Source organism: Capsella rubella, unplaced genomic scaffold, assembly GCF_000375325.1.
Source record: "Capsella rubella cultivar Monte Gargano unplaced genomic scaffold, Caprub1_0 scaffold_3, whole genome shotgun sequence".
In the NCBI taxonomy this organism is placed as follows: Eukaryota; Viridiplantae; Streptophyta; class Magnoliopsida; order Brassicales; family Brassicaceae; genus Capsella; species Capsella rubella.
This window is the reverse complement of record NW_006238921.1, coordinates 13,543,844-13,567,382: the sequence shown is the minus strand read 5'-3', so window position 1 is coordinate 13,567,382 and position 23,539 is coordinate 13,543,844. Positions and strand designations below refer to the sequence as shown.

The 23,539-nt window shown below is 39.1% G+C and overlaps 2 protein-coding genes across 2 annotated transcripts; both read left to right on the top strand.

Annotated features, from left to right (window-relative positions):
- Window positions 1-218: 218 nt before the first annotated feature.
- On the top strand, window positions 219-18,159 carry LOC17890903 (transformation/transcription domain-associated protein). The gene is made up of 35 exons (XM_006296746.2): window positions 219-583; window positions 791-1,506; window positions 1,674-1,799; window positions 1,898-1,983; window positions 2,132-2,240; window positions 2,508-2,603; window positions 2,719-2,781; window positions 2,863-2,922; window positions 3,365-3,433; window positions 3,760-3,841; window positions 3,934-3,986; window positions 4,072-4,143; window positions 4,221-5,453; window positions 5,875-6,864; window positions 6,951-7,286; window positions 7,594-7,852; window positions 7,938-8,160; window positions 8,274-8,658; window positions 9,133-9,282; window positions 9,380-9,601; window positions 9,787-10,008; window positions 10,398-11,048; window positions 11,305-11,562; window positions 11,660-12,007; window positions 12,092-12,504; window positions 12,598-13,015; window positions 13,207-14,505; window positions 14,655-14,915; window positions 15,011-15,301; window positions 15,384-15,809; window positions 16,004-16,435; window positions 16,548-16,826; window positions 16,905-17,456; window positions 17,555-17,764; window positions 17,851-18,159. The coding sequence occupies exons 1-35, from the start codon at window positions 526-528 to the stop codon at window positions 17,968-17,970; spliced, it is 11,568 nt and encodes a 3,855-aa protein (XP_006296808.1). The 5' UTR covers window positions 219-525; the 3' UTR covers window positions 17,971-18,159.
- A 215-nt stretch (window positions 18,160-18,374) lies between these two features.
- Window positions 18,375-23,334, top strand: LOC17891068 (histone-lysine N-methyltransferase ASHR1). The gene is made up of 14 exons (XM_006297483.2): window positions 18,375-18,561; window positions 18,641-18,786; window positions 18,895-19,029; window positions 19,150-19,204; window positions 19,310-19,428; window positions 19,746-19,834; window positions 19,910-19,991; window positions 20,080-20,184; window positions 20,290-20,380; window positions 20,462-20,581; window positions 20,698-20,804; window positions 20,916-20,985; window positions 21,301-21,364; window positions 22,981-23,334. Exons 1-14 carry the CDS (start codon window positions 18,447-18,449, stop codon window positions 23,135-23,137), a joined length of 1,455 nt encoding a protein of 484 aa, XP_006297545.1. The 5' UTR covers window positions 18,375-18,446; the 3' UTR covers window positions 23,138-23,334.
- Window positions 23,335-23,539: the final 205 nt, after the last annotated feature.

Below are 23,539 nucleotides of genomic sequence, written 5' to 3'. Positions count from 1 at the left end.
GCTCCTGTCTAATAATAGTATTCGTTAGCTAAATATGAATGTGACTATCTTGATAACAACACCTCTCCTCCTCTCTTAAAAGCATTACGGGCCTAATCGATATTAAGTTGGGCCTAATATTAAAGCCCATGAAGGAAATTAATAACAACTGGGCGGTACAAGTCGGCGATCTCATGAATCCTCTCCCTCAGTCGGAGTTCATAGAACTCACACTATTCAAAGAGAGTTTCACAGCGAACCTCCCAAAGAAAAAACAAAAATGAGAGGGAAAATTGCTTAGAGAAGGATCATCATCATCTTCCATAGTCGTCTTCCTCGAATTCGTTGGTCTTTTCTTCTCATACGATTCTCGGGGAAACCTCAAGAATTGTCTCTCTAGTTCAAGTAGCTTTTGTAAAAAACCCTCGCTAATTCCGCTTCTTTTGACCTAGTCTGGTACTTGTAAGAGATCGTCGCGTCGCTGATCGGCGGAAGAGCTCTGCTTTGTAAATTATTTAGCTTTTGTGGTTCGTCTCTTTGTTCACCATGAGTCCAATTCAGAACTTCGAGCAACACTCCCGTCGTCTCGTGGATCCTGACCTGCGTAATTCTCTCTTGATTTCACTATACAACTTAAAATCAGTTTCCTTTGGTTATGGATTTTGAAATAATCTGGGAATTTGTGTGTTTCTCGTGTGAAATTTTTAGTCTTAGACTTTGGAATCAGTTCTTGTTTCAGTGTTAACTGCGAAAGCAAAAAAGTTATATTTTTGTTTCCTTATCCGATGGGAATTTTTTGCTTTTCCTGTAGCTATTCAAACAAGGCTTGAGATGGTGGTGGAGGTCAGGGACAGTCTAGAGATAGCGCATACGGCTGAGTACTTGAATTTCTTAAAATGCTACTTCCCAGCATTCTCAGTTATTCTTCTACAGATTACGAAACCGCAATTCATGGATAATCCGGAGCACAAATTAAGGAATATTGTGGTTGAGATCCTCAATCGTCTTCCCCACAGTGAGGTTCTTCGTCCCTTTGTTCAGGATCTCTTAAAGGTTGCAATGCAGGTGCTCACCACAGACAATGAAGAAAACGGGTTAATTTGCATTCGCATAATCTTTGACCTTCTTAGGAACTTTAGGCCCACACTAGAAAATGAGGTTCAACCCTTTTTAGACTTTGTCTGCAAGATCTATTCGATTTTCAGATTCACTGTCAGCCATTTTTTCGATAATGTTAAAATGGAAGAGGTGAAGCCTTTGGAGACGCCTACATCTTCTGATCAATCCCTTACTCCTTCCGCACCTATTGGGAATGGGCAGCTTAACCCAAGTACTCGGTCATTCAAGATCATCACAGAGAGCCCCCTTGTTGTTATGTTCCTTTTCCAGCTGTATAGCCGACTCGTTCAGACCAACATTCCTCATTTACTTCCCCTGATGGTTGCTGCTATATCTGTCCCTGGACCTGAGAATGTCCCTTCACATTTGAAGCCTCAGTTCATAGAGTTGAAGGGTGCACAGGTTAAGGTGGGACATTGTTTCTTCTTAAGGAAAGAAATCAAAGCTTTCTATGTTGTTGGAACTATTACTATATCAAGACCTACACCGACTCATTGTTTCATCTGAATTTTATTGTTCATAATTGGGAGATGATATGATATATTGATATTTTTTTTTTTGGTTTATTTCTGCAGACGGTTTCTTTTTTGACTTATTTGTTAAAAAGTTGCGCTGAATATATCCGACCCCATGAAGAGAGCATATGTAAAAGCATTGTAAATTTGCTTGTGACTTGTTCAGATTCTGCATCTATCAGAAAGGTTGAAAACCTTTTGTTCCTTTCTAACGGTATGTTTTATCTGGTGACACAATTAAGGGATTGCAGCTAAAGATTTAATTTCCATTACACTAAATGCAGGAACTCTTAGTCTCATTAAAGCATGTACTTGGGACGGATTTCAAGAGAGGCTTATTTCCTCTTATTGACACTCTTTTAGATGAGAGGTATGAGGCTTATGACATCTGAAATTCGAAATTATTATATGTCTCAAGGAGCTGTTTGGTTGAATCAAGCACATCTTTTGTTTGCATATAATTTAGCAAGCAACAAATATTGACTTTTGTCAGGTATCATTCTTTGTCTTTGTGTTAGGGTTCTAGTTGGAACTGGGCGAGCATGTTTCGAGTCTTTGAGGCCTTTGGCATACAGCCTACTAGCAGAGATTGTTCACCATGTTCGCGGAGATCTTTCTCTTGCTCAGGTTTTTACTGATGAAGATCTTTAAACTGTGTTAAACGTTGATTGTGATTATCTGGACTGGATTCCGATATAAGTGAAAATACTTCATTACGATATGCAGTTATTTTTCTGTGTGGAAAATCTTAGAAATCTAACATATTGATGACTTTTGTTCGCACCATCAGGCTTTCCTTTTAGAACATTTTTTTTTTGTGTGTGTGTGTTTGTCATGCTTAAGTGAGTGTACTTCCTTCTATATTCCTCTGATTAACTATAAGCAACATCACAGTTATCACGGATTATATACCTATTTTCAAGAAATATGCACGACTCGACCCTCTCTCTTAGCATCCATACGACATGTGCCCGGCTAATGCTGAATCTGGTAATTCTATATTCTTTACTGTGCTTGTCCTGTTTAATTCTATAAATTGCTTAATAGGCATGCTAGTTTATTTATTTTCTGAATTAAGCTTCATTCAAAACTTATGTTGATACAGGTAGAACCAATATTTGAGAAAGGGGTTGATCAGCAGTCGATGGATGAAGCACGGATTTTGCTGGTATAAATTCAGTAGGAGCTCATTTTAGAATTTATTGGCTTGTTTAACCACTAACTTGACTCATGCTACACTTGTATAAAGGGACGTATCCTGGATGCCTTTGTGGGGAAATTCAGTACTTTCAAGCGTACTATTCCTCAGGTAATGCTGTTTGATTTTCAAAATCGAATGTTGTGATCAGGACTTCAACTTTTTTTCTTTTGGGTTTGTTTTTTTCGATACACTGATGAATTATTGTTATTTCAAGTTCCAAAACCAAGTTTTACTGCTTTTTATTTGGTCGCCTTCTAGTCTTTCAGATTGGGAAAGATCTGTACCTATTATTGAGTTGATCCCTTGATCTTCAGGGGAAATTTGCAAGATGCATTTTCTTGCTTGTTATCTCTTTCAATTTCCAGATGTCTTCAAATATAGCTGTGAAAAAATATGCTTGCCTGATATATCATTTCTTATATTTTTATGTTACCTTTAAATTAGGTGCTAATAGGTTAATACAAAGGAATCATGAACCTTTTTGTTAATTATTTTCTTAACTCCATTATATTATTTGATGTTTCACCAATTCTTGCTTTGCGATTCATAGCTTTTGGAGGAGGGTGAGGTGGGAAAGGATCGGGTCACTTTGAGGTCTAAGCTTGAACTTCCTGTTCAGGTAATTTGTGTCATCTCATATCAGTGATGGCTTTTCTTTGTGAGTAACCCAAATTATCAGCCATTGTGAGATCGTCTTGGACATGTTTATATTCAAACTTTGCTAATTTAAAGCTCCCATATTTTCTTACGCGGACCGTCCACTTTCGCTTCAAGTTGGAGTATAGGTGCTATTATAATTCAAGTTGGATTCTTAGATTTTGTACAGGATTTTTGTCTCCTTACAAAGCATTATGCAGTCTTATTGTCAACTTCTTCTATTTTCTTTGGATCAACAAATGGATTATGTAGAAGTTTTTATTAATAGCTAGACCACACTGGTTGCAGGCAGTTTTGAATTTGCAGGTTCCTGTTGAACATTCCAAAGAAGTGAATGATTGTAAGAATTTGATCAAGACACTGGTCATGGGTACTGAATCTTAGCAGAATTATCATTTTCTTACATTGATCATGGTTCTAGACTTGATGATCAATATTTTTCTCTTTCTGATTTGTGGTCAGGAATGAAAACAATAATATGGAGTATAACCCATGCACATTTGCCTCGACCTCAGGTTTGTTTTCAGTTGTCTCTTGTTTCAGTGTTCTATAGTTCTGTCATTCAAGTATATAATTATGACGATTTCTCCTGCTGTTCAGGGGATGAACCCTCAAGCTCTTGTTTCACAATCATCTGCTCCGCAGGGTTTTAAAGGAATGAGAGAAGATGAGGTATTGCTTGTAAGATTGTTTACTTTAGTCATTAATAGTGTACGGCTATAAACTTAGTAATCTCTGCCTTTATGCAGGTGTGGAAAGCCTCTGGTGTTTTAAAGAGTGGTGTCCACTGCTTAGCTCTCTTCAAAGAGAAGGATGAAGAGAAGGAAATGCTTAATCTTTTCTCCCAGATTCTTGCTATTATGGAACCTCGTGATCTAATGGACATGTTCTCTTTATGCATGCCAGAGCTTTTTGAGAGCATGATTAACAACAACCAACTGGTTCAGATATTTGCAGCACTTCTGCAAGCTCCCAAAGTTTACAAGCCATTTGCAGATGTTTTGATTAATTTACTAGTTAGCAGCAAACTTGATGTTCTGAAGAATTCAGATTCAGCTGCAACTAAACTAGTTTTGCATCTGTTTAGATGCATCTTTGGGGCTGTCACCAAGACACCATCTGATTTTGAAAGAATATTACAGCATCACGTGCCTGTTATTATGGAAGTCTGCATGAAGAATGCTACAGAAGTTGAAAAACCACTTGGTTATATGCAATTGCTCCGCACTGTTTTCAGAGGTCTTGCTGGATGTAAATATGAACTACTTTTGAGAGATTTGATCCCCATGCTGCTACCTTGTCTTAATCTTCTTCTGACAATGCTAGAGGGTCCAGCTGGAGAGGACATGAAAGATCTTTTGTTAGAGCTTTGTTTGACGCTTCCTGCACGCTTAAGCTCCTTATTGCCATACCTTCCCCGTCTCATGAAGCCTCTCGTATTCTGTTTGAGGGGAGGCGATGAACTTGTGAGCTTGGGGTTACGCACCCTTGAATTCTGGGTGGACAGTCTGAATCCTGATTTCCTGGAACCTAGCATGGCGAATGTGATGTCTGAAGTGATCTTAGCATTATGGTCTCATTTGAGGCCTGTGCCATATCCTTGGGGTAAGAAAGCCTTACAAATCCTTGGAAAGTTGGGTGGTCGCAACCGAAGATTTCTGAAAGAGCCACTTACACTTGAATGCAAAGATAATCCAGAGCACGGGCTTCGCTTAGTTCTGACATTTGAGCCATCGACACCTTTTCTCGTGCCACTAGACAAATTTATTAATCTTGCTGTTGCAGCTGTTATTCAGAGAAATCAGGGCATGGATATATATTACAGAAAGCAAGCCCTTAAATTCCTCCGAGTATGCTTATTGTCCCAGCTTAATTTGCCTGGATGTGTCACTGATCTGGGTCAAACGCCCAGGCAATTATCAACGTTGTTACGTTCGTCTGTTGATTCATCTTGGCACAGGAGTGAATCAGTGGAAATCAAGGTTAGTTTTAAGTATCATTCTTCTTATAATCTTAATCTGTCATAGTTGGACTCTGTATTTTACTTGTCAAATATCAAGTTTTCTTTCTACATGGTAGAGGTTATCTCAGTGCAGGCTAGCTCATATATCTACTTCTTGAATTCTGGCACATTCTAGGTGTATCAGTGCCATTTAGTATAATGCATATAGACTAGGATCTTGACATTACTTGATGTTGGAGACAATTGGTATTAGAGAAAGGTTTCTTGATTGACCACATTGACCTGGGGCATGATTATTTGTAATACTCGTTTTGTTAATCTTGTATGCATGTCGTCTCCTCTAGATGAACTCTTTTTTTCTTTATAATACCAGTTTCACTTTGCTTAATAGGCTGAACAGAGATTCATTTTATTGAATGGGCATTTTTTTACTGTCTTAGGCTGACTTAGGAGTGAAAACAAAGACTCAGTTAATGGCTGAAAAGTCGATCTTCAAGACACTGTTGATCACTATACTTGCTGCCAGTTCTGATCCAGATCTCAGTGACACAGACGATGACTTTGTTGAAAACATCTGTCGGCATTTTGCAATTATTTTGCATGTTGACTATACCTCCTCAAATGCATCAACTAGTACTAGTTCACTCGGTGGTTCTATGATTTCGGCAAGTTCCAGATCCAAGAGTAATCAATCATCTAATTTAAAGCAGTTAGATCCTTTGATATTTTTAGATGCACTGGTCGACGTGCTTGCAGATGAAAACAGGCTCCACGCCAAAGCTGCTCTGAATGCGTTAAATGTGTTTGCTGAAACACTTTTGTTCCTAGCTCGTGTCAAACATGCTGATGTGTTGATGGCTAGGGGTGGTCACAATGCCTCCATGATTGTCTCGAGCCCTTCTACAAATCCAGTATATTCACCTCATCCGAGTGTGCGGATACCAGTCTTTGAACAACTTTTGCCTCGGCTTTTGCATGGCTGTTATGGGAGCACATGGCAAGCACAGATGGGAGGGGTTATGGGGCTAGGTGCATTGGTTGGGAAAGTGAATGTTGAAACATTATGTAATTTCCAAGTGAAGATAGTGCGTGGTCTTGTTTATGTTTTGAAGAGGCTTCCTGTTTATGCTAGCAAAGAGCAAGAAGAAACAAGTCAGGTTCTTATGCAGATTCTACGTGTGGTTAATAATGTTGATGAAGCAAACAGTGAAGCGCGTAGAAAAAGCTTTCAAGATGTTGTAGAATATCTTGCCACAGAGTTATTCAATCCTAACGCTTCCATCCCCGTGAGAAAAAATGTACAGAACTGCCTTGCACTTTTGGCTAGCCGAACTGGAAGTGAGGTAACTGAGTTGCTGGAGCCTTTGTACCAACTATTACTGCAGCCACTTATAATGCGTCCACTCCGATCAAAGACAGTTGATCAACAGGTGTCTCAGTGTTATTTTTCTTGTGTGTATTTCTTTCTCTTGTCTTCCTCTGTCTTTATTTTTTACGTTATTATATTTACCTACAGGTTGGAACAGTTGCAGCTCTGAATTTTTGCTTGGCTCTGAGGCCCCCCCTTCTAAAAGTGACTCCAGAGTTGGTTAATTTTCTGCAAGAAGCATTACAGATTGCTGAGGCTGATGAAACCGTCTGGGCTGTAAAGTTGATGAATCCTAAAGTGCTTACATCATTGAACAGACTTCGAACAGCTTGTATTGAGCTTCTCTGCACAACTATGGCGTGGACTGATTTCCGAACGCAAACTCAGAATGAATTACGTGCCAAAATAATTTCCATGTTTTTCAAGTCTTTAACATGTAGAGCACCAGAAATCGTGGCGGTTGCCAAGGAGGGTTTAAGACAGGTTTGTAGTTGTCTTTTATCTTATTCAGGATTCTAGCATGCACATATGGTTTGATGTTTTTTTGGGAGTTTTTGTGAAGAAAATAGATATTCTTATTAGTACTAGCCTGGCTGTTTTTATTTTTGGGGGTAATTGATATGTGCAACCATGGTATTAAGCTGGCTATATGCAATACTTGCCTCGTTGAATACGTGGTTTCCTCGCTCAACGGAGTTATCATAAACATCTATTTCTAGATATCATATATGTCAATTTTTTAACCTTATAAATTTATTTACTTTTTTGAAATTCTATCTTTCTTATTTAGGTTATCAATCAACAACGGATGCCCAAGGAACTCCTTCAGAGTAGCCTCAGACCAATACTTGTTAATCTGGCGCACACAAAGAATCTCAGTATGCCTTTACTGCAAGGTCTGGCACGCCTTCTTGAACTTTTGTCAAATTGGTTTAATGTGACATTAGGAGGCAAGCTGCTGGAGCACCTTAAAAAATGGTTGGAGCCGGAGAAACTTGCCCAGTCACAAAAATCATGGAAAGCTGGAGAAGAGCCAAAAATAGCAGCTGGTAATTTGGTTTTGGATAATAACTAATTGTGTTTGGTCATATGATTATTCACTTGAACACAACTCTTCTTTTGTTTCCATGGCAGCTATTATCGAGCTCTTCCACTTACTTCCACATGCTGCATCAAAATTTCTAGATGAACTTGTTACCTTAACCATTGACTTAGAAGCAGCTCTTCCTCTTGGGCAAGTGTACAGTGAGATCAATAGCCCATACCGTCTACCCCTTACTAAATTTTTGAATCGATATGCGGCCCTCGCTGTTGATTATTTTCTTTCTAGATTAAGTGAACCAAAATATTTCCGAAGGTGAGGACATTTTCTTATGATAAGCTTTCATTCACCGCATCTTATTATAAGTTTAGTGTGAGCTTGGAGTAGATTTTCTAATATGCTAACTTTTCCCTTAAAACAAAACTCAGGTTTATGTATATAATCCGATCAGATGCTGGGCAGCCGTTAAGAGAAGAACTAGCAAAGTCCCCCCAGAAGATACTGTCATGTGCCTTTCCTGAGATTTTGCCAAAACCTGATCCTACATTGGGCACGACAGCTTCAACTCCTCCAGCTCCATCATCTGGAGATGAAAATCATATCAAATTAGAGAGTTCTAATGTGGCATCAACAAAGGCTTATGTAGCATCGGATGCATATTTTCAAGGACTCTATCTCATCAAAACAATGGTGAAACTGATACCCAGCTGGTTGCAGAGTAACCGTAGTGTTTTCGATACCTTGGTTCTCATTTGGAAATCACCTGCAAGGATATCTCGTTTGCAGAATGAGCAAGAGCTGAATTTAGTTCAGGTAGTTTTCTCTATCTCGACTACTTATAATTTTTGGCTTTGTGTTGTGTTTTATGTTCGAGCTGCGTAGTTTATTGGGGTTCGTGGAAATAGTCAGGTATTTAAAGTTGAAACTTTATGTCTGAGTTTATAAATGATTACAGGTTATGATTGCTCGTTTGTAGCTATATGCTGGTTGTAGATATTTGGCTTCACTGTGGAATGTGTTAAATTTGTTTCCATTAAATACGATTTGACTGTGTTAGATGGCATCTTGAATTGCTTGTTCTGGAACCCTCCTGACATTGTTTCAGTCCCATCTCTTATTTATTATTGAGCTGCCAACGTAAACTGATGTAGAAATTATTATTTCTTTTTAATCACGAGGGTGTGGTGAAAATAGCTGTGAAGTTTGATGATAAATAGTCTTCCTTTTTTGAGTTACGTAAGATATATGAAAGTTGGAATTTGACGTCATTTGTATTCTCAAATTCAGGTGAAAGAGAGCAAATGGCTTGTCAAGTGCTTCTTAAATTACCTACGGCATGAAAAATCTGAAGTGAATGTTCTCTTCGATATTCTCTCCATTTTCTTGTTCCATAGCCGCATCGACTACACCTTTTTGAAGGAATTCTACATTATTGAGGTATCTGGGATTTTAAATTTTAGTTACAATTTCTCTTTCATCCCATTAGTTTTCACACTTTTCAGCAGTAGTATAACAAATGGGATATATTCATCAGGTTGCAGAGGGATACCCATCCAACATGAAAAGGGCACTTCTCCTGCATTTTCTTAACCTTTTCCATTCCAAACAACTCGGCCATGATCATTTAGTTCAAGCAATGCAAATGCTTATTCTTCCAATGCTTTCCCATGCTTTCCAAAACGGCCAAACTTGGGAGGTTATTGACCCTGATATAGTCAAAACCATTGTTGAGAGGCTTCTTGATCCACCGGAAGAGGTAGGTTTCTTTTCTCTCCTAAGCAAAAATATCAAAAAAATTGTAGGGAAGATTCATACTGGTTATGAATGTAATCTGTACCGATTTTTGGGGTTAACTCTCTACAAATGATTTTCATTTATTTTTTATCCACTTGTTCAGAGTTATTAAGATTTTATTGTTAAATCTCCTCTTGATTGTTATAGGTTTCAGCTGAATATGATGAACCTTTGAGGATTGAACTTTTGCAATTAGCAACTTTGCTTCTGAAATATCTTCAGAGTGACTTGGTTCATCATAGAAAAGAGCTCATTAAGTTTGGATGGAATCATCTCAAACGAGAAGATAGTGCCAGTAAACAGTGGGCATTTGTTAATGTTTGTCACTTCTTGGATGCTTACCAGGCTCCTGAGAAAATCATTCTTCAGGTACTGTTAAAAGTTTATCTCAGTGATGTTTATTGGTATCAGCGTATTTCATATCAATCTTCACCTTCCTTTGGTAAAACCCTGTAGTCATAACATCTGAAAATGACTGAGACAATCAATTATTAGCTTACATGGAGATCATTTACAAATACGATTGTTGATAGACAAACCACATCAAGCTAGATCTGAATGCATATTTGTCTAAATAATGCCTCTGTCTTAAAAATGCATTTTTGCTAGACTTCATGGTTCTATGACATGCATTTGGTTAGTTTGTGTGTATGACGTTACTCCACCTTGAATCTGAGTTAGTTGAAGAGAAGCATATGCCTACAAAACGACTTCATCTAATTATTTAAGTTTCACCAATGTTTGCCAATGGAATGTAGGTTTTTGTCGCGCTTCTTAGGACATGCCAGCCGGAGAATAAGATGTTAGTTAAGCAAGCCCTGGATATTCTAATGCCAGCTTTGCCTAAAAGGCTACCTCTTGGAGATTCACGCATGCCAATTTGGATAAGATACACAAAAAAAATATTGGTGGAGGAAGGTCATTCAATTCCAAATTTGATCCACATCTTCCTACTTGTTGTTCGGCATTCAGATCTCTTTTACAGCTGTAGAGCCCAATTTGTCCCTCAAATGGTGAATTCGTTAAGTCGTCTCGGTTTGCCATATAATACTACTGCAGAGAACAGGAGGCTCGCTATTGAACTTGCTGGATTGGTTGTCAGCTGGGAAAGGCAAAGACAAAATGAAATGAAAATGGTGACTGATACTGATGGAACCAGTCAGATTACTGATGAATTGCATACTTCATCTAGTGCTGATCCTAAGCGTTCAACAGATGGATCTGCCACATCAGAAGATCCAAGTAAACGAGTCAAAATTGAACCTGGTCTCCAATCAATCTGTGTTATGTCACCTGGCGGGCCATCATCAATCCCCAATGTAGAAACTCCTGGATCTGCTACCCAGCCTGACGAAGAATTTAAGCCAAATGCTGCCATGGAAGAAATGATCATTAATTTTCTCATAAGAGTAAGGCTTTATGCTCTTACCTTCAACCATTGAGCATATATTTTACTTTCGTTAGCTTTCCAATTATCTTAACCATGTCACCTCACGTCTAAGAGCGTATCTGCATGCCATTGCTCCAGCTATTACAGTTAATCTATCTTCTTTTTTTTTGAATAATCTATTACAGTTAATCTATCAGTCTAGCTGTATTTAGCAGAAGTGATATCACTTCTAGTTTCTTTTCTCTGTTTTAAATATATTTCACTTTCTTGAACAGGTAGCATTGGTAATTGAGCCTAAGGACAGAGAAACCAACACTATGTACAAACAAGCGTTAGATTTGCTTTCACAAGCTTTGGAGGTTTGGCCGAATGCAAATGTCAAGTTCAACTATTTAGAAAAACTGCTGAGCAGCATGCCACCATCTCAGTCAGATCCGTCAACAGCACTTGCTCAGGGATTGGATGTCATGAACAAAGTTCTGGAGAAGCAGCCACATCTTTTCATTAGGAACAACATCAGCCAGATTTCACAGGTATAACTTGCTGTAGTAAGCTTTTATTCTAAGATTTGAAACACAATAATACTGTTTGTTTGCTGCTCACTAGATTGACTGTTTGTTTCTTCACTAGATTCTTGAACCGTGTTTCAAACACAAGATGCTCGATGCTGGTAAATCATTATGCTCCTTGCTGAAGATGGTCTTCACTGCATTCCCACTGGATGCCGTCAATACACCTCCTGATATAAAGCTACTGTACCAGAAAGTCAATGAGCTAATAAATAAACATGTGAATACTGTTACTGCTCCACAAGCTTCAGGAGATGATAACTCGTTTGGTTCAATTAGCTTTGTACTTCTTGTCATCAAAACCTTGGCCAAGGTACATAAAAACTTTGTTGATTCATATGTGTTGGTGCGTATCCTTCAGCGCCTTGCACGGGACCTGGGATCAGCAGTGGGTTCTAATCCTAGACAAGTAAGTCATTCTTACTTATTAACTTGTCTTTCTGCTAAGAGCTCAATAGTGTCTTACTCTGGACCTTTTTCTTTCTCTTTCCAGGGTCAGCGACCAGACTCGGATTCTGCTGTAACTTCTTCTCGTCAAACTGCTGATGTTGGAGCAGTCATATGTAATATAAAGTCTGTCTTGGAACTTATTGATGAAACGGTCATGCTTATAGCAGATTGCAAAAGATCTGTTACTCAAATTTTGAACACATTGCTTTCCGAAAAGGGTACAGATGCTAGTGTGCTTCTCTGCATACTAGATATGATAAAAAGGTGGGTTGAGGATGATTTCAGCAAAACTGGCACATCTGGTGTATCTGGTTCTTTCCTTACCCAAAAGGATGTAGTTACTTTTCTCAATAAGCTATCTTATATTGATAAGCAACACTTCTCATCTGATGCTTTGGAAGAGTGGGATCAGAAGTATCTACAGCTGTTATATGGACTTTGTGCTGATTCAACGAAGTACGTCTTTGGCTTTCTATTTTTTTTTCTTTGTGTCACATTGTGGTTTTTAGGAGATGGAGAATAATATATCTTTATCTATTCAATGAATAGGTATCCTCTGGGCCTACGACAAGAGGTCTCTCTGAAGGTTGAAAGACATTATATGCTTGGCTTACGGGCAAGTGATCCTGAGATGAGAAGGAAATTCTTCTTGTTATATCATGAGTCACTTGGAAAAAATTTGTTCGCGCGGTTGCAGTACATTATTCAAATTCAGGATTGGGAAGCTTTAAGTGACGTCTTTTGGCTCAAACAAGGTCTTGATCTCCTTCTAGCTATCTTAGTCGAGGACAAGCCAATTAGCCTGGCCCCAAATTCTGCAAGGGTATTACCACTTTTACCTTCAGATAATCCTGGAATACAACAACAAGCTCCTTCTAACTTAGAGGGTTCTGAAGAAGTTACTGCAATGTTTGACAGCATTGTTATGAAGCATGCACAATTTCTGAGCGCAACCAGCAAACTTCAGGTGACTACAAGTCGTTAAAATTTTTTCCTTGTGTTATCATGGTGATTTGCCTTTGTTATTCCAAATCGAAAATGTTGACTAAATTATCATAAGCCCTTATGTGTATTTATCCACCTGATCGATTTGGTATTATTCGAATAATACATTATTGATATACTGAAGTTTATAACTTTTTGAAATTTTGATAATAGGTGGCTGATGTTGTCATCCCTTTAAGGGAGTTGGCTCACACTGATGCTAATGTTGCATATCATCTGTGGGTTTTGGTATTTCCAATTGTGTGGGTAACTCTGCTCAAGGAAGAACAGGTCGCATTGGCCAAACCTATGATTTCTCTACTATCGAAGGACTACCATAAGAAGCAGCAAGGACACCGACCAAATGTTGTGCAAGCACTTCTGGAAGGACTTCAGTTGAGCCACCCTCAACCTAGGATGCCTAGTGAGCTTATCAAATATATTGGAAAAACTTACAATGCATGGCATCTCGCTTTGGCGTTACTAGAGAGCCATGTGATGTTGTTTATGAATGACTCAAAATGTGCCGAGTCTCTTGCTGAGCTTTATCGTTTGTTAAATGAAGAAGATATGAGATTTGGGTTGTGGAAGAAGAGGTCCATCACTGCTGAAACGAGAGCTGGACTTTCATTAGTTCAGCATGGTTTTTGGCAGCGTGCTCAGAGCCTCTTTTATCAGGCCATGGTGAAGGCAACCCAAGGCACGTATAACAACACAGTCCCTAAAGCTGAAATGTGTCTGTGGGAGGAGCAGTGGCTCCACTGTGCCAGTCAGCTTAGCCAATGGGATGCCCTTGTAGATTTTGGAAAAAGCATTGAGAATTATGAAATACTGCTCGATAGTCTTTGGAAATTACCCGATTGGGCATATTTGAAGGATCACGTGATACCAAAGGCACAAGTGGAAGAGACTCCGAAGCTCCGTTTGGTTCAATCTTATTTTGCCCTTCATGACAGAAATTCAAATGGTGTTGGAGATGCTGAAAACACAGTGGGGAAAGGCGTTGATCTTGCCTTGGAACAGTGGTGGCAGTTGCCTGAAATGTCTGTTCATGCTAGAGTGCCTCTATTGCAGCAATTCCAACAACTAGTTGAGGTTCAGGAGTCTGCCAGAATTCATGTTGACATCGCAAATGGGAACAAAGTTTCAGGAAATGTTGCAGCTGGTGGACTTGGAAATCGTTATGCAGATCTGAAGGATATTCTTGAGACTTGGAGGCTGAGGACTCCAAATGAATGGGATAATATGACAGTCTGGTACGATATGCTACAGTGGAGGAATGAAATGTATAATGTTGTTATCGATGCATTTAAGGACTTTGCTACTTCAAATTCTCCACTTCATCACCTTGGTTTCCGTGACAAAGCATGGAATGTCAATAAGCTAGCCAGGATAGCTCGGAAACAAGGGCTTTATGATGTTTGTGTTCAGATTCTTGAAAAAATGTATGGACACTCAACAATGGAAGTACAGGTATGTTTCTCCAAAATGTTCAGCACTCTTCACAAGAGCTGCATAATTTTGCCTTCTTTTTGGGTTTCATCTCATCAATTTTTCTTCATTGTTGTTATTTTTTCTGAAGTTATCTTCCTCATCCTTTGCTTTTGGGTGTGTGAATGCAGGAAGCTTTTGTTAAAATTAGAGAGCAAGCAAAAGCTTATCTGGAAATGAAGGGAGAGCGTGCTAGTGGTCTTAATCTGATCAATAGCACAAATTTGGAGTATTTTCCAGATAAGATCAAAGCAGAAATATTTCGTCTGAAAGGGGATTTTCATTTGAAACTAAATGACACAGAAAGTGCTAATATTGCATATTCCAATGCGATCACTCTGTTCAAGAATTTACCCAAAGGATGGATAAGCTGGGGAAGCTATTGTGACATGGTATGTCTTGTGACTATGTTCTGTTTCTTATATGGCTATTAACATTTTCCCTAAATTTCGTATTCCTTGTACTTATATTTTACTCACTTTTGTAGGCATATCAAGAAACACAAGAAGAAATTTGGCTTGAATATGCTGTCAGTTGCTTTCTTCAGGGTATAAGATTTGGAGTTTCCAATTCCAGAAGTCATATAGCTCGTGTTCTTTATCTTCTTAGCTTTGATACAGCGAATGAGCCTGTTGGCAGAGTGTTTGATAAACACTTAGACCAAGTTCCTCACTGGGTGTGGCTTTCTTGGATCCCACAGTTGTTACTTTCCCTACAAAGAACAGAAGCACCCCACTGCAAATTGGTCTTACTGAAAATTGCTGCAGTTTTCCCACAGGTAATTTACCATTAGCATTTATGATGACTAATTCGTGCATTATCATTATTTTATCTGAGTACGTGACAATTTTCTGTTTCAGGCTCTCTATTACTGGTTGCGCACGTACTTGCTGGAAAGACGTGATGCAGTAAATAAATCCGAACTTGGCAGATTGGTAAGAATGCAGCAAAATGCCTCTGGTGCTAGTGCAGGTCAAGGTGGAAGCAATTTACCAGCGGAAACTCAAATCCATCAAGGCGCTCAAATTAGTGGGGCCAGTGGAACACATGACAGTGGTAACGCACATGGGCAAGAAAGTGATCGCTCCACTGGGGAGAATAATGTCCATCCTGGGAGTGATCAACCTATGCACCAAAGCAGCTCCGCTATCAATGATAATAATGAAAACACAGTGAGGCGGAATGGTGCATCCTTGACAATCTCTGCTGCGGGTGCTTTTGATGCTGCCAAAGATATCATGGAAGCTCTTAGGGGTAAACATAACAATTTAGCCAGTGAACTTGAGGTGATACTTTTTTCCTCTATATACCAACTATATTAACTAAAGGTGCTCTGAAGACATACAAAATTTTTGTAGTAAAGATGAATCAGAGGAATATACAAGGAAGAAGGATATAGCTTCGATTTAGATTCTGACTCAACCAAGCAGGTTCCTGTCTCTTTGGTTGGATGATCTAAGCAGATATTCTTCTTTTGCAGGTTCTTCTCACAGAAATTGGTTCAAGATTTGTTACATTACCAGAAGAAAGACTGCTGGCAGTTGTGAATGCTCTGTTGCATCGTTGTTACAAGTATCCAACTGCTACCACTGCCGAGGTTCCCCAACCACTAAAAAAAGAGCTGTCGGGTGTCTGCAGAGCTTGTTTCTCGGCAGATGCTGTAACCAAGCATGTCGAATTTGTGAAAGAGTACAAGCAGGATTTTGAGCGTCACCTTGATCCAGAAAGTACAGCTACATTCCCGGTCACACTCGCTGAGCTGACGGCGCGACTAAAAAAGTGGAAAAATATTCTTCAGAGCAATGTTGAAGATAGATTTCCGGCTGTGTTAAGATTGGAAGATGAGAGCAGGGTTCTGCGTGACTTCAATGTTGTTGATGTGGAGATACCAGGGCAGTACTTTGCTGATCAGGTACATTAAGTTTGAAATTTGAGCTACTTTTCCCTGGCGCACTTAATTCAGTCTTCATATGGAACATTCTTTTCCTATCTGATTATTAAAATAACGATGCTCAATTAAACAGGAAGTAGCACCTGATCATACTATAAAGTTGGATAGGGTTGGAGCAGACGTCCCTATTGTTCGAAGGCATGGAAGCAGCTTCAGGCGATTGACTCTTATTGGCTCAGATGGCTCGCAAAAGCACTTTATAGTCCAGACATCATTGACTCCTAATGCTAGAAGTGATGAACGCATCTTGCAGCTTTTCCGTGTAATGAATCAGATGTTTGATAAGCACAAGGAATCAAGACGACGACACATTGGAATTCACACTCCAATCATCATTCCTGTCTGGTCTCAGGTAATTTTTATTCATGAATGCAGATTTGCTGTTTCATTGGACGACTATTAGTTTTAACAAAAAATATTTTGGTTTCAGGTCCGGATGGTTGAGGATGATCTCATGTACAACACTTTCCTTGAGGTATATGAAAATCACTGTGCACGAAATGACCGAGAGGCAGATCTTCCAATTACCCACTTTAAGGAGCAACTTAATCAAGCAATATCAGGGCAAATCTCAGCAGAGGCAATAGGAGATCTTCGTCTGCAGGCTTACGTAGACATCACAAAAACCTTGGTCAATGACAGTATCTTCTCTCAGTACATGTACAAGACTTTGATGAGCGGAAGCCATATGTGGGCTTTCAAAAAACAATTTGCAGTCCAGTTAGCTGTCTCCAGTTTCATGTCCTTCATGCTACAAATCGGTGGGAGGTCCCCGAACAAGGTCTTGTTTGCAAAAAACACTGGGAAAATGTTCCAGACAGATTTTCACCCTGCTTATGACGCCAACGGGATGATAGAATTTAATGAACCGGTGCCTTTCCGCCTTACAAGGAACATGCAAGCATTCTTCTCTCAGTTTGGAGTCGAAGGTCTCCTCATGTCATCCATGTGTTCCGCAGCTCAAGCAGTAATCTCCTCCAAGGTAAAGGGATAATTCAAAAGATATATATATACAAAAAAAAAGGATGCAACAAGCCATTGATTGATCTCTGTTTCTCTATTGTCTTTGCAAATTTTCAGCAAAACGAACATCTACGGTATCAACTTGCTATGTTCTTCCGTGATGAATTACTGTCTTGGTTTGGAAGAAGACCTCTTGGTGTGCCGATTCCTCCTGTTGGAGGAATTGCTACATTGAACTCAGTTGATCTGAAGCACAAAGTTAACGCCAATGTGGAAGATGTCATTGGGCGGATCAGAGGAATAGCCCCACAGTATTTTTCCGAAGAGGTACATGCAGCATCACCATCATTCATAATAATTCATCATTATCATCATCATATAAGATCAAACATATTAATGAGTTTGTTTTGTAGGACGAGAACACGGTGGAGCCGCCACAGTCAGTGCAAAGAGGAGTGAACGAGTTGGTGGAGGCAGCCTTATCACCTCGCAACTTATGCATGATGGACCCAACATGGCACCCTTGGTTCTAGACAATTTAAGTCTCAGTGCTTTTTAATTTAATGGAAGCTAACATTATTCATTAGGGTTGTAAATATGTAACCTTTATGTATGTTATCACTCCTTTTAGTCGGTTCCGTTTTTGCAACATTTTCTCTGTTAGTATAAATTATACTTTTGAAACCTTCAATCTTCAATATCAAGCATCAAATAAGTTTCAATGACTCCCCCATTAACAATCGAATTTTATAAATTAGAAAAAGGACCTAAATGCAATTTAAATAAAATCTCCGGCAAATTATGGAATATCGTATAAATTAGAAAAGGGTTGTAAATGCAACTAATAAAAGTTTCCGTCGAAACCCGGAAGAAAAAGAAAAAAGAAAAGGCTCTCGCGGTCGGGTTTATAAGCGAGAGAGGCTGACCCTAATTTGTTGTTAGATATCAGAAGTGATTAAATTCGAAAAGTTACCGTTGTTCTCGAAACCTCTCTCGTAACAAAGTTCCAATGGAAGCTTCTCCTATGGCGGATTTGGAGATGTTTCTACAAGATCGGTGCTTAAGCGTTTTGAATCTCCCAGAGAAAGGCCGCTCTCTATTCACTACCAGAGACTTCCGTCCAGGTAATTCATCTGTCTCGCTTAGGTTTTAGGGTTTCTTTTCTGTTCGTCGTACTAAGTTCGGGTCCTGTATCTCTCTCAGGCGAAGTGATTCTAAGCCAAAAGCCATATATTTGTGTTCCGAATAATACCTCCTCGGAATCAAGGTGCGATGGATGTTTCAAGACCAATAACCTAAAGAGATGCTCTGGTTGTCAAGTCGTTTGGTACTGTGGAAGCTCTTGCCAGGTTTTAGTTGATGTTGTTTGATATGTGAGTCTTCTTCACTCTGGAGAACAATTCAATTGATGATTTGATTCGTTTTGGGTTGCTGTTTTGTTTTTGATTCTTTTTTAGAAGTCAGAGTGGAAGTTGCATCGTGATGAATGCAAAGCTCTCTCTAGGCTTGATAAGGAGAAACGGAAGTTCGTTACTCCTACGATACGTCTGATGGTCAAACTTTACATCAAGAGGAATTTGCAGAATGAAAAGGTTGTCATCAGCTATGGCTCTGATTTTACTTGCATTCATGTTTGGTGCTTTGATTCGTTGTGTTGACATGTTGGTAGCAGTATATGTATCCTAATTTCTTGATGTATTTATCTTGTCCAGGTCCTGCCAATTACGACAACAGACAATTATAGTTTGGTGGATGCTTTGGTGTCCCGTATCCTCCTCCCTATTTGGGTTTTATAGTTTTGTGATATTGATGATCTCTCCTTTACCCCTAAAAATTTGTAGTCTTTTGTCATCCTTAACCTTCATTTGGTAGACATGTCTGAGATTGATGAAAAGCAGATGTTGTTGTATGCACAGATGGCTAATCTTGTGAACTTGATTCTTCAATTTCCTACTGTTGACCTAAGAGAGATCGCCGAGAACTTTTCAAAGGTACTACACCAGCGCTTTTTTCTGTTCTTCTAGTTTTAGCTTGACAAAACCTGTGCTGTCTTTCTGCAAAGGTGAAGTTGATAGTTATCATTTTTTTTTTTGTGTTAGAATTTATTTAGTATTATACAGATAGGATGGTGATATGACTTTGCATCGGAAAACTCATGAAAATACTATTACAAATCAAAAGAGATCGTTTTATTTAAGGAGTATCAAGTATATCCGGTGGGCTAACTGGGAGAAATTTTTGTATTAGTCTTTACCTGGAATGTTGTTCAGGGATATACTTAAGCCACTTTCATTTCTTCTGAACACAGTTTTCATGCAATGCTCATACCATTTGTGATAGCGAATTGAGACCTCAAGGGATAGGATTGTTTCCCTTTGTTTCCATTATAAATCACAGGTAAATGCTTCACCAATCTGTTTTCTTTGTGTTCTTTAATCACTTTGTTTCCTGCCTAAATCTTTTGCTCTGTAGTTGCTCTCCCAATGCGATTTTAGTGTTTGAGGATCAGATGGCTGTTGTTCGTGCAATGGATAACATATTAAAGGATTCAGAGGTAGTTTCTGCTTTGTTTCATTTTGAGTCTTTCGTATATGCTAGTAGAACACTGACATGTAGCTGTTAGATCATTTGTCTTTGGTCAGATAACTATCAGCTATATCGAAACCGCTGGAAGCACTCTGACTCGGCAGAAGTCTCTGAGAGAACAATATCTTTTCCACTGTCATTGTGCCCGTTGCAATAACGTTGTAAGTAGTCATTCATTCTCCCACTTATCAACGGATGGAGTTTGCATGTAACCACTCAATATTCTAGATTTCTTACGACATGTACCAAAAAATTTCATACCTAAGGGAAAACCTGATGATATTGAAGAAAGTGCAATATTGGAAGGCTATCGGTGTGCCAATGAGAAATGCACTGATTTCTTACTCCGTGATCCTGGTATGTTAAGTTTTAACAACGTAGTTTGTGTGTCCAACAACGTTCTTGTTACCTCGAATCCTCATTTGTTTACTTTTCCAGAAGAAAAAGGCTTTGTTTGCCAGAAATGTTTGCTTCTTAGGAGCAAGGAAGAGGTTAAAAAGATAGCAAGTGATATCAAAAGAGTTTCAGAAAAGGCACTTGCATCTCCTTCCGAAGAAGGTATATGTTGCCTGTTTTGCTCTCCCCCCAATGCCTGCATTTATATACCTGAACATGATCTTGGTTACATTGAGCTGTGTTGCAAATTGTCTGAGAGAATCTTTGACCATTTTCAGATAAACAAGCCTCTATTGAACTACATAAGACAATTGAGAAACTACAATTTAAGCTTTACCATTCGTTCTCCATCACTTTAATGAGAACCCGTGAGAAACTTCTTAAGGTACGTTCGTTTAGAAAGAAGGTTTTTGGATATTTGGAAGTAGTACATGAGTACTGAAAAGAATATACAAATGTGATGTCTCAAAGCTTGCCGTTACGCATTCTTTTGCAGATGCTAATGGATGTAGAAAGCTGGAGAGAAGCTTTGAATTATTGCAGACTAATAGTCCCTGTTTACCAAAGTATGTCTACTTAATCTTGACTAGTCAGATTCATCTTGATTATTACTTTTCTTCTTGATGCAATAAGTTTAGTCAATTTTGTTCTTTTCTTTTGGACACATTGGAAAATAACCAGACTTCTAGTATATAGATCTAGGTGTGGGACTTATATTTGAGCATACCTTCGAAGCTCTTAAGAGTTTTCTTATAATTACTTACTAGTACTAATGGCTGCTAATTATTCCTTTAACAGAAACAGCTAACAGTAGTCGTAAAATCATTCATATTCTATAGTTGGTTATTTTACCTGTGCTTACTTTGTTCGTAAAATTGCAGGAGTATATCCAGCAACTCATCCTTTGATAGGACTGCAGTTCTATACCCAGGGAAAACTCGAATGGTATGAAAACGTCTTTTATCCTCTCTCTAATTAACTGTGTTACCTGGATTAGATTTTGAGCTGCAGGAACTGAAATAGAATATGAAAGACAAAATGATGGCCTATGTCACAGCGATTTAATTCTCCCGTAAAAATCCACAGGGCCAAATAAGTGTTGTCCCTGCACTATCAAAGCAGCCATTCTATTACATGTTCTCTCTCTTACTTTCATTACTGTAGTGCTTGAGACTCTTATTCTACCCCGACTTTCGGTCAGGGTCTCAGAGCAATATGTGTAGGCCGAGATGTAACATTCCGCCCTATTTACCAAAAGAGGTTGTCTTGGTGGTTGACTTTGGCGGTAGGAAACTGGATATGGTGTTGTTTGTTTGGCAGTCGCAGGAGGTTTCGCAATCTGCGACTGGGACTGCAATGGTTGCTGCGACTGCGACTGTGATGGCTGCGACTGCGACTGCGACTGTGATTGCAGATTGCGATTGCGACTGCCTTGCGACTGCGATTGCAGATTGCGACTGCCTTGCGACTGCGATTGCAGATTGCGACTGCCTTGCGACTGCGACTGTAATGGTTGCGATTGCGACTGCGACTGATGCTAAAAAGTAATATGAAACTGGATATGGTTTTGTCCGTTTGGCAGTCGTAGGAGGCTTGCGATTGCGAGTGCGACTAACACGATTGCGATTGCGACTGATGTTACAAAATATGAAACTGGATATGCGTTGTTCGTTTGGCAGTCGCAACAGTGACGATGCGACTACCACTGCGATGATTACGATTGCGATTGCGATTGATGCTACAAAATAGTATGAAACTAGAATGGTGTTGCTCGTTTGACAGTCACAGTCCCTTGCGACTGCAACTGATGCTACAAAATAATATGAAACTTAATATGGTTTTATCCATTTGGCAATCGCAGGACTGACTGAATTTGTTGTTCGCATGACAAAATAGTGACGCGTTTTTTTGCGATTAGTCGCATAGACCAGTCGCGCTATTACGAAACGAACAACATCTTGCGATTTAAATCTTGTCAGTGACGATGCGACTGCGATTGATGTTACAAAATAGTATGAAACTAGATATGGTGTTGTTTGTTCTGCAGTCGCAGGAGACTTGCGACTGCAATGACAGCGACTGTGTCTGCGAAGATACAACTGCGATTGATGCTACTAAACAATATGGATCTGGATATGGTCTTGCTCGTTTGGCAGTCGTAGGAGGCTTGCACTTGTGACTGCGACTGCAACCGATGTTACAAAATAACATGAAACTTAATATGGTGTTGTTCATTTGGTAATCGCAGGAGGCTTGCAATTGCGACTGCGACTTAACGCTGCGATCAATTGTTGCAAGTGATGCTTTTTTTTAATTGCGATTAATCGCAAAAACCAATAGCGCGATTTCGAAACGAACGCGATTTAAAATCCCAATCGCTTGCTCCTTGCGGTTATGAAACGAACATGGCCTATATTCCTAAGTTTGAATCTCAGCGAATTCATGGTGTAGCTGTATGAAATGATCATACGTATTACCTCTCTACATTAATCTGCGTTTGAATGCAAATAAACTTGGCTGTCAATTTCCATCATAAAAGCATAATAATTGTTATGTTGTAGGTTGCTGGGGGAAACGAAAGAGGCGGTGAGTTCACTGACCAAGGCATTTGACATTCTGCGGATCAGCCACGGAACAAGCACACCTTTCATGAAAGAGCTCTCGGCAAAGTTGGAGGAAGCTCGTGCGGAAGCTTCTTATATAAGCAGCTTGCATTGAAATACGCTTATGAATTATGATGACATCTAGAAGGTGATCTGAGTTTTTACCATCCAAACTAATCTTCATTGGATATATAGTCTTCGGATCATTTCAATTAGCTTAAAGCATAAACATAAACATAAATTCGGTTGACTAAATAGGTGTGGTTTACATAATCCCGCATCTTAAAAGAATTGATTCTCAGCTTACAGTGACATGGCAACTCATCCTCATTTATAAATCATTAGACCATTTGAATAGAATCTGTATGTTTACGTTGGACATTTCAGCGATCCAACTATTCATTCGGAATACTCAAATACTAATAAAAAGAATTATCAGTTGTTTTATTCTCCTACAATCACCATGTCACGTTTAAACTTCAAACCATAGAAAGTCCAAAAAAGAAAAACCCAATGA

Excerpts from the sequence above, each read along its gene's own strand:
- LOC17890903 (XM_006296746.2), top strand. The coding sequence starts at position 526 with ATGAGTCCAATTCAGAACTTCGAGCAACACTCCCGTCGTCTCGTGGAT. Across the intron at positions 12,505-12,597 it reads CTTTGTGCTGATTCAACGAA|GTATCCTCTGGGCCTACGAC; the intron begins GTACGTCTTTGG and ends TTCAATGAATAG. Across the intron at positions 14,506-14,654 it reads ACTCAACAATGGAAGTACAG|GAAGCTTTTGTTAAAATTAG; the intron begins GTATGTTTCTCC and ends GTGTGAATGCAG.
- LOC17891068 (XM_006297483.2), top strand. The coding sequence starts at position 18,447 with ATGGAAGCTTCTCCTATGGCGGATTTGGAGATGTTTCTACAAGATCGG. Across the intron at positions 19,205-19,309 it reads GGTGGATGCTTTGGTGTCCC|ACATGTCTGAGATTGATGAA; the intron begins GTATCCTCCTCC and ends TTCATTTGGTAG. Across the intron at positions 19,429-19,745 it reads TCGCCGAGAACTTTTCAAAG|TTTTCATGCAATGCTCATAC; the intron begins GTACTACACCAG and ends TTCTGAACACAG.